Raw genomic sequence first — 11,412 nt, 5'->3', positions numbered from 1 at the left:
TTTCATGCAGCATTCATGAGCTTATATTAATTCAGAGACTGACTACAGAATTATTATTTACTTATAATAAACTAGAAAGCAACAAGTTGATTAAAAATGGCGAATGACTTCACATTGATTGAGAGCAGTTATATATTCATACACATATTAACCAAAAATCTGTTGATAAAAACATATAAAAACACCTTCAGATGGGACTAAATGCCCAACAGACTAAGAAACAACACAAGCGTTCACAACCTTTATGTATTTTAATCATTTTTACAGTGTGAAATAGTTCTGGAACAAACTGAGCGGGAACATGTTCATGTGAAAAACAAAAACATACATCATGTGTGATGATGAGTGCGGACAGAAGATTTATAATCCGAGAGAAAGACACGAGAACAAAATCAACCGAAACAAAGAGGAAGAATGAGCGACGAATGCTGGAGAGAAATCAGTGGATCAGAGAAACCGATAAAAAATGCAGACAAATATACAGATATTTCATGGTTCAAAACAAGACATGTAAAATCTGCAGCACTGAATCTCCTGTAAACAAATAAATAAAACCAACAGAAATCCTTCAAACAAATATAGAAATAGCCAACGAACGACCAAACAGATGGCATGAAGAGGTATTTGTGTTCTGAAACTGAGAAAATATTCATATTAATAATTAAGAATAGTTTGATGTGTTTGATAAAACTCATTCAGACGGCAATTAATTCCCAATTAAATCCCCACGTGGATCGATCACTGTCTGAGGTTGTGGTTTCCAGATTTAGCATCATTAATAGTTGATGAAATAAGAGCTAAAATGCTCTCAAGGTTTAGTTTGCAGAGACGACGGCGACATTAACTGATGTTTATCACGCAAATTTTGAGCAAAAGAACATTAATACAAAAATAATGGGTAACACTTTACAGTCTCATTTGTTCATATTAGTTAATGCATTAAATAAACTAACATGAACTAACAATGAGCAATATTTATGTTCATGTTAGTTCACACTGCTTTAATTAATGTTACCAAAATGACTGAATTTTTTATTTCAATGAAATATATTTTTTGTTTTACTTATAATTTATTTACATAAAATGCCCTAAAAAGACAAAATATTATGTATGAATTCTAAAGTCGTGTTTTAACTTCGAGGTCGATATGTCATAAATGAGCTTTTAGTCGGAGTGTGTTCGGCTGCAGTACCAAACGCTTCCACTAGGTGAAACATTAAGCACATTCATTTTCCATTGCGCTCATTTCTGACCGCGATGAGCTAAAGTCTGACTTTTTTTTCGGGACCGTTTAACATTTTTGAATCATCCTAATTTTTTTTTTTTTTTTTTTTTGTGTGTGTTCACAAAACCTTCACCAAATTTCGTACCATTGCGATGAAGTAAAAAAATTCTAATAAAACAAAATGTAAAATTTGCACCAGAAAAAGAGAAATTCTGTACAAGTGTTGTTCATAGTTAGTTCATGTTAACTAATAATAACAGGTGAAACTTATTGTACAGTGTTACCAGATATAATACGCTACATTAGACAAAACAAAGAAGTAGACAGTAATTAGTGACTGAATTAGCACCGAATCTCAGTGTTGATACCTGATGACGAGCAGGTCGAAATAAACGAGTACACTGAACGAACAAGCGTACAGTGTAACTTCACAGAAGTAGGCTCAGATCTTTGGTCGTTTGATTTTATTATATTTCTATGGAGACCCACACATGACATGCATGAACATTTGTTTTATGTATATCGTGGCCACAAATGAACACAACGAGGGAACGAATTATTAAAGCGTGCTGATATATTAGTACATCATAGGAACTGTTTAAGTAAATGGAATATATTTTGTTTTATTTAAATCAAATTGAGGGAACGAATTAGTACATGTGCGATTTACTTAAAATGTATGCAAAATTAAAAGAGGGAAGAGCTTAAAAGAGGGAACGAATTATATCGTGTGCACAAACGAGGGAACGAATTATTATATCATGTGTACAAATGAGGAAACGAATTATTATATCATGTGTACAAATGAGGAAACGAATTATTATATCATGTGTACAAACGAGGGAACGAATTATTATATCGTGTGCACAAACAAGGGAACGAATTATTATATCGTGTGCACAAACGAGGGAACGAATTATTATATCGTGTGCACAAACAAGGGAACGAATTATTATATCTTGTGCACAAACGAGGGAACGAATTATTATAATGTGCGCAAAAACAAGGGAACGAATTATTATATCGTGTGCACAAACGAGGGACCGAATTATATCGTGTGCACAAACGAGGGAACGAATTATTATATCATGTGCACAAACAAGGGAACGAATTATTATATCGTGTGCACAAACAAGGGAAAGAATTATTATATCTTGTGCACAAACGAGGGAACGAATTATTATAATGTGCGCAAAAACAAGGTAACGAATTATTATATCGTGTGCACAAACGAGGGACCGAATTATTATATCGTGTGCACAAACAAGGGAACGAATTATTATATCTTGTGCACAAACGAGGGAACGAATTATTATAATGTGCGCAAAAACAAGGGAACGAATTATTATATCGTGTGCACAAACGAGGGAACAAATTATATCGTGTGCACAAACGAGGGAACGAATTATTATATCGTGTGCACAAACAAGGGAACGAATTATTATATCGTGAGCACAAATGAGGAAACAAATTATTATATTGTGCGCACAAACAAGGGAACGAATTATTATATCGTGTGCACAAACAAGGGAACGAATTATTATAATGTGCGCACAAACGAGGGAACAAATTATTATATTGTGCGCACAAACAAGGGAACGAATTATTATATCGTGTGCACAAACAAGGGAACGAATTATTATAATGTGCGCACAAACGAGGGAACAAATTATTATATCGTGTGTACAAATGAGGGAACGAATTATTATATCGTGCGCACAAACGAGGGAACGAATTATTATATCGTGCGCACAAACGAGGGAACGAATTATTATATCGTGCGCAAAAACAAAGAAACAAATTATTATATCGTGCGCACAAATGAGGGAACAAATTATTATATTGTGCGCACAAACGAGGGAACGAATTATTATATCGTGCGCACAAACGAGGTAACGAATTATTATATCGTGCGCAAGAACGAGGAAACGAATTATTATATTGTGCGCACAAACAAGGGAACGAATTATTATATCGTGTGCACAAATGAGGAAACAAATTATTATATTGTGCGCACAAACAAGGGAACGAATTATTATATCGTGTGCACAAATAAGAGAACGAATTATTATAATGTGCGCACAAACGAGGGAACAAATTATTATATTGTGCGCACAAACAAGGGAACGACTTATTATATCGTGTGCACAAACAAGGGAACGAATTATTATAATGTGCGCACAAACGAGGGAACAAATTATTATATCGTGTGTACAAATGAGGGAACGAGTGCGCACAAACGAGGGAACGAATTATTATATCGTGCGCAAAAACGAAGAAACAAATTATTATATCGTGTGTACAAATGAGGGAACAAATTATTATATCGTGCGCACAAACGAGGGAACGAATTATTATATCGTGCGCACAAACGAGGTAACGAATTATTATATCGTGCGCACAAACGAGGTAACGAATTATTATATCGTGCGCACAAACGAGGGAACGAATTATTATATCGTGCGCACAAACGAGGGAACGAATTATTATATCGTGCGCACAAACGAGGTAACGAATTATTATATCGTGTGCATGATTTACTTAAAAGAAGGGAATTAGTAAATATTTTTGTCCGCATGTCATGTGCAGGGCTCCGTATATTTCTTTTTAGTTTTCTTAATATTTGTTGCAAGTGCATTTGACACGAAGACTGAACGATGAGGTATTTCTTTCATTTATCAAGTTTTCCTTGAGTGTTTCAGTCCACGTCGTAGTATCGCAACATCTGTCAAATCGCTGTCTAAACATTGATATGTTTATATCCAATGCAAAAATATCAAGCTATTTGGAAAAGGAATTATTATATCGTGCGCACAAACAAGGGAAGGAATTATTATATCTTGTGCACAAACGAGGGAACGAATTATTATATCGTGCGCAAAAACCAGGGAACGAATTATTATATCGTGCGCAAAAACCAGGGACCGAATTATTATATCGCGTGCACAAACGAGGGAACGGATTATATCGTGTGCACAAACGAGGGAACGAATTATTATATCGTGTGCACAAACGAGGGAACGAATTATTATATCATGCGCACAAACGAGAGAACGAATTATTATATCGTGCGCACAAATGAGGTAACAAATTATTATATTGTGCGCACAAACAAGGGAACGAATTATTTTAATGTGCGCACAAATGAGGGAACAAACTATTATATCCTGCGCACAAACGAGGGAACGAATTATTATATCGTGTATACAAATGAGGGAACGAATTATTATATCGTGTGCACAAATGAGGGAACAAATTATTATATCGTGCGTACAAACGAGGGAACGAATTATTATATGGTGTATACAAATGAGGGAACGAATTATTATATCGTGTATACAAATGAGGGAACAAATTATTATATCCTGCGCACAAACGAGGGAACGAATTATTATATCGTGTATACAAATGAGGGAACGAATTATTATATCGTGTATACAAATGAGGGAACGAATTATTATATCGTGCGCACAAACGAGGGAACGAATTATTATATCATGCCCAAAAACGAGGGAACGAATTATTATATCATGCGCAAAAACGAGGTAACAAATTATTATATCGTGCGCACAAACGAGGTAACAAATTATTATATCCTGCGCACAAACGAGGGAACGAATTATTATATCCTGCGCACAAACGAGGGAACGAATTATTATATCGTGCGCACAAACGAGGGAACGAATTATTATATCATGCGCAAAAACGAGGGAACGAATTATTATATCGTGCGCACAAACGAGGGAACGAATTATTATATCGTGCGCACAAACGAGGGAACGAATTATTATATCGTGCGCACAAACGAGGGAACGAATTATTATATCATGCGCACAAACGAGGGAACGAATTATTATATCATGCGCACAAACGAGGGAACGAATTATTATATCATGCGCACAAACGAGGGAACGAATTATTATATCGTGTGCACAAACGAGGGAACGAATTATTATATCGTGCGCACAAACGAGGGAACGAATTATTATATCGTGCGCACAAACGAGGTAACAAATTATTATATCGTGCGCACAAACGAGGGAACGAATTATTATATCGTGCGCACAAACGAGGGAACGAATTATTATATCATGCGCAAAAACGAGGGAACGAATTATTATATCATGCGCAAAAACGAGGAAACGAATTATTATATCGTGCGCACAAAGGAGGTAACAAATTATTATATCGTGCGCAAAAAGGAGGTAACAAATTATTATATCGTGCGCACAAACGAGGTAACAAATTATTATATCATGCGCAAAAACGAGAGAACGAATTATTATATCGTGTGCACAAACGAGGGAACGAATTATTATATCATGCGCAAAAACGAGGGAACGAATTATTATATCGTGCGCACAAACGAGGTAACAAATTATTATATCGTGTGCATGATTTACTTAAAAGAAGGGAATTAGTAAATATTTTTGTCCGCATGTCATGTGCAGGGCTCCGTATATTTCTTTTTAGTTTTCTTAATATTTGTTGCAAGTGCATTTGACACGAAGACTGAACGATGAGGTATTTCTTTCATTTATCAAGTTTTCCTTGAGTGTTTCAGTCCACGTCATAGTATCGCAACATCTGTCAAATCGCTGTCTAAACATTGATATGTTTATATCCAATGCAAAAATATCAAGCTATTTGGAAAAGGACTGCAGGTTGTGTTTAATTTTTAAAAAACTAATTTCACATTACAAACTAAAAACAAAAAAACACTGACAAAAATTATTTTCCTCTGTACAAGTCAACGTCAGACCACGAGCACCAGTTTAAAATTATTAAATAATATAGATATATATATAACCGAACTTAAAAATAATCATTCTGTACAAAGATACAAATATAATATACAATAAATGGCTGCTGGGTAATTGTCAAAATAATAATTAAAATATTAAACTCTTATACACAAATGTACACTTGTGTTTTTAGATTACAGAACCTAAGACTAACTCAAACTCGAGTTTTCGTACGAATAAAATCGCACGAATGATTCGTGTTTTTCAGACAATACAATGTCAAAAATGATGTTTTTCCTCAGTGTTTCTGTCTTGTTTTTCAGCACAAATATTTAAAGTTTCTTAAATCAAGATACATTTACTGGAGAAGCAAAATGATATACGATACTGAGAATGCTTTACTATCTGTACTGGAAAACAAGAAAGATTCTCAGGAAGAACATCATTTTTTGCGGTGTAATTTATAAAATGCTCGTACCTGTGTGTTTTTTAATGACGTCCTGTGAAATCTGCCTAAAGATTCATTCTGACATTATAAACAGAAGAGTAAACGGCTGAGCTTTGCTCTTTCTGAACCATGCTCAAACAAACCGATACCAACGCAACCCTTAAAGGAGTGGAATAATGCACACTTTTACAAGATATCGAATAAGCCTCTGAACTCCCCAGAGTGCCTATGTGAAATTGTAGCTAAAAATAAACCACAGATAATTTTTTATATCATGTTTAAATTGTACTTTTTTGAGGGTGAGCGTTGTTTTGTGTGTGGGCTCTTTAAATGCAAATGAGCTGCTGTTCCGCGCAGGGGGGCGGAGCTACAACAGCTCGTTATTAGCAGAGCCATATAGAGCCCTTTGATAGGAGGCGGGTTTATGTAAATTGTAGGGATTGTGATGTCACTAACCCGGGAGGAAAAAGTGATTTCTGTAAAAGAAAATATCTCCCATTGCTTTGAACTTTGAGCGTCATAACTTTGCAGATGTTGTTTATGCTCAAACAGCAACATTACACACTAACTACAGTTAGAAAAGTGAAATGCAGGAATGCAGAATCCCTGACAATATTCAAAAGACAGCTGAAACCTCATCTCTTCCGTGAGCACTTAACCTCTTTAAAATTAAAAAAAAAAAAAACAGACAAAAAAACCTTGTTGTTTTTGCCTCTTCATGACGACTCGCTTGCTTTAGTCCGCATTTGTAAGTCGCTTTAGACAAAGGCGTCTGCTAAATGACTATATGTAAATGAAATCATAATGAACCACACTTTAACCTGTGATGATTCTGTGGGACAGGAGCGTCTGGGTTTGGGACAGGAGTGGGACACACACACACACACACACACAGAGCTGCTATCGTACCGGCTTCCACGGGCGTCTGAGCCAGACAGAGCCGGGACAGGGCTGGCCGTTGCACTGCTCCACATCCAGAGGTTTCTCCAGAACATCACAGTTCTGCGCGTTTAATCGCTGACCGCTCGAACGCTGGCAAACCACCAGTCGAGTCCGCTGCCCGCCACCACACGAGCTCGAGCACTGCAGCAGAGAGAGAGAGAGAGGGAGGGAGATTATATAATAAAACATTATAATATATCATTATTTAAATAATAAATAAAATATTTAAAATACATTATTGTTAATATCATTATAAATATTACCATTCATTATTATTACTACATTATTATACTATTATTGTACAAAATAATGATGTAAACATAATAACAATTAAATAAAAAATTAAATAGAAATATGTAAATATAATAACAATTAATGCCAAGTCCATATTGAGACATTTTGGTAGTGAATTAAATTTACAATCAATATTTCTCTTGACTTTGATGAATAAAATAAATATTTTATTACCAATATTATTATTTAAAATACTTATTATTCAATATAAAATAATAATCATTAAACATAATATATAATAATAAAAAATATGAATATAATAAATAATACCCCCCCTCCTCCACTAGCTACCCCAGCTGGGCGGCATTTTAACTATGTTAATCGTGTTAATATGAAGTCAGGATAGCCTTACATTAAAGGATTAATAGTTCACCCAAAAATGAAAATGATGTCATTAATGACTCACCCTCATGTCGTTCCAAGCCCGTAAGACCTCCGTTCATCTTCAGAACACAGTTTAAGATATTTTAGATTTAGTCCGAGAGCTTTTTGTCCCTCCATTGAAAATCTATGTACGGTATACTGTCCTTGTCCAGAAAGGCAATAAAGACATCATCAAAGTAGTCCACGTGACCTCAGTGGGTTAGTTAGAATGTTTTGAAGCATCGAAAATACATTTTGTTCCAAAAATAACAAAAACGACGACTTTATTCAGCATTGTATTCTCTTCCGGTTCTGTTGTGGATCCGCGTTCACGAGTCCGCAGTGACGCTGCTGACGTAAGACGAGCTGACGTGTGTCTGGTGCGTCCGTGTATTCGGGTTCAAATAAATATGTCTGGTTAAAAAAAAATGCAAGTCTTCCCCTGTGTCGAAATCCTTAGACATGTTTGCAAAGATTGTTTTGTTTCCAGCGTGCGTCTCCCTCAGACTGTAAACGAAGCTCGGGCGCACCAGACACACGTCAGCTCGTCTTACGTCAGCGGACTCATGAACGCGGATCCACAACAGAACCGGAAGAGAATACAATGCTGAATAAAGTCGTCGTTTTAGTTATTTTTGGAACAAAATGTATTTCCGATGCTTCAAAACATTCTAACTAACCCACTGAGGTCACATGGACTACTTTGATGATGTCTTTATTGCCTTTCTGGACAAGGACAGTATACCGTTCATACATTTTCAATGGAGGGACAAAAAACTCTCGGACTGAATCTAAAATATCTTAAACTGTGTTCTGAAGATGAACGGAGGTCTTACGGGCTTGGAGCGACATGAGGGTGAGTCATTAATGACATCACTTTCATTTTTGGGTGAACTAACCCTTTAAAATGATGTTAATTAGACTCATATTCATCATCATCATCATCATCATCATCATCATCAGTGAGTCTCACCTCTCCCCAGACGCCGTAGTTCCAGTGAGGACAGGGTCCCGAATCGCAGCTCTTCGATTGGTCAGGTTTGACCCTCTCGTCGCAGTGATTGGTGCTTCGGCCGTCAGAGTCCTGACAGACAACGACCCGTCGCTGAGATCCGCCTTCACACGTGCTGGAACACTGAACACACACACACACACACACACACACACACACACACACACACACACACACACACACACACACACACACACACACACACACACACACACACACACACACACACACACACACACACACACACACACACACACACACACACACACACACACACACACACACACACACACACACACCAGTCTGAGCACATGAACCACTAAACCAAACCACTGTTTTAATGGCCATTCAACACATTTACCCTTCAATTCACATTCATGTAACACAAAAACACTCCCAGTGATGCATCATTGATTGTGTAATATATTTGAGTGAATCTGTGCCTGTAAACGTACTGTTGATTTATAATCGCCTATTCAACAACTGTCATCGACTCATTAATGCCAGCGGGAGATCGACGTCTTTCTGCATAAACTCATGTTCCTACAGCAATATACCGTCTCTTTACAGCCTGTATTACATTCCGTTATCTTCATATGTTCAGACAAACAACACTAATAAAACCCTCACACTGTGAGTCACACACACACACATTCTGGATCTCATCCAGTCCCAGCATGCATCTGGGCTTTTGCAGCGGATCAAAGCTAATGGACACATGTGCTAATGAAGTGAACTGAAGTCAGAGACAGAAACTCTGGTGATGAGCTGAAATATGACAGGATTGACACACGCTACACGCATCACAGCTGTTCTGCAGGAAAAACTACTGCCATTAATAATGATCGTACAAAAATATCATATCTTTTAGTTTGAACATTTTAGTCATGTTATAAATTTTATAAAGGAACTAATATGAAATTTCATGATACAATAAGCTGTTGTGTTATGGCCAATAATTGATCAATAAATTATTTTTATTTATTTAAACTATTTTTACATAGTTTTATAAATTAATATTATTTACAGGCTTTCCTATAGTTCAAAAAGTCGAGCGTTTGTGCTTGCAACGCTAATGTTATGGGTTCGATACACAAGGAAAGCAAAAACTGATAAGAATGTAAATGTGTACCTTGAAATGCAATGTAAGTCGCTTTGGATAAAAGCATCTGCCAAATGCATAAATGTAAATATATATTTATATATATATTGCAATCGAAATTATTCAACCCCCATTGCAAATCAGATTTATTGGCAAAATGTACAACTTTCAGCTGTTTGCAATCAACAAATCAAAAAAAAGGAATTGAAATGGCTCAACACAACAAATGTTTCAATTTCACTGAAAATACAACTTTTAATGACAGTTTTTATTTTATCCGGTGTGTGTGTGTGTTGCCCTCACCGCTCCCCACGGACCAGTTCTCCACTTGTTCTCTGCGTGTGTGTGTATGTGTGTGTTGCCCTCACCGCTCCCCACGGACCAGTTCTCCACTTGTTCTCTGCGTGTTTGTGTGTATGTGTGTTGCCCTCAACGCTCCCTACAGTCCTCCACTTGTTATCTGTGTGTGTGTTGTTGCCCTCACCGCTCCCCACGGGCCGGCCCTCCACTGGTTCTCTGCGTGTGTGTTTGTGTGTGTGTGTTGCCCTCACCGCTCCCCACGGGCCGGTCCTCCACTGGTTCTCTGCGTGTGTGTGTGTGTGTGTTTGTGTGTGTGTGTTGCCCTCACCGCTCCCCACGGGCCGGCCCTCCACTGGTTCTCTGCGTGTGTGTTTGTGTGTGTGTGTTGCCCTCACCGCTCCCCACGGGCCGGTCCTCCACTGGTTCTCTGCGTGTGTGTGTGTGTGTGTTTGTGTGTGTGTGTTGCCCTCACCGCTCCCCACGGGCCGGCCCTCCACTGGTTCTCTGCGTGTGTGTTTGTGTGTGTCTGTTGCCCTCACCGCTCCCCACGGGCCAGTCCTCCACTGGTTCTCTGCGTGTGTGTGTGTGTGTGTGTTGCCCTCACCGCTCCCCATGGGCCGGTCCTCCACTGGTTCTCTGCGGGGATGTTCCAGCTGTGGCTGCCGGGGTCGGGGGGGAAGTAGGGCTGGTTGTTGGGCCAGTGGTAGGAGGATTGGCAGGGCGCTGACACACACTCCTGCTCAGCGTTGGGACGCTCGTCCGGGACACAGAACGAATCATCCACCTGATGCTGATGGTTCATACACACGACCCGCCGCGTGGACCGACCCACACCACACGACACCGAACACTGGGGAGAACACACACACACCAGATTTAATGGTGATGGATGTGTGGATGATTGGATGGATGTGTGGATGAATGGATGGATGTGTGGATGAATGGATGGATGTGTGGATGGATGGATGGATGTGTGGATTG

At 38.1% G+C, this 11,412-nt stretch overlaps 1 protein-coding gene across 2 annotated transcripts in view; it reads right to left on the bottom strand.

Moving 5' to 3' along the window:
• LOC143738880 (A disintegrin and metalloproteinase with thrombospondin motifs 20) overlaps positions 1–11,412 on the bottom strand; it is a 133,143-nt gene that overhangs the window by 43,359 nt on the left and 78,372 nt on the right. For both annotated transcript variants that reach the window (XM_077230953.1, XM_077230952.1), the window contains exons 26-28: positions 11,036–11,281; positions 8,991–9,152; positions 7,328–7,501 (exon numbers count right to left, since the gene is read on the bottom strand). In XM_077230953.1, the coding sequence (XP_077087068.1) occupies positions 7,328–7,501; positions 8,991–9,152; positions 11,036–11,281 (582 nt within the window). The remainder of the gene's footprint in view (positions 1–7,327; positions 7,502–8,990; positions 9,153–11,035; positions 11,282–11,412) is intronic.

The sequence above is a fragment of the Siphateles boraxobius genome, unplaced genomic scaffold (genome assembly GCF_051911475.1).
Source record: "Siphateles boraxobius isolate OS27281-9 unplaced genomic scaffold, OSU_SipBor_1 158, whole genome shotgun sequence".
Classification (NCBI taxonomy): domain Eukaryota; kingdom Metazoa; phylum Chordata; class Actinopteri; order Cypriniformes; family Leuciscidae; genus Siphateles; species Siphateles boraxobius.
The sequence above is the reverse complement of the archived record's forward strand: the minus strand, read 5'-3'. Positions and strand labels throughout refer to the sequence as shown.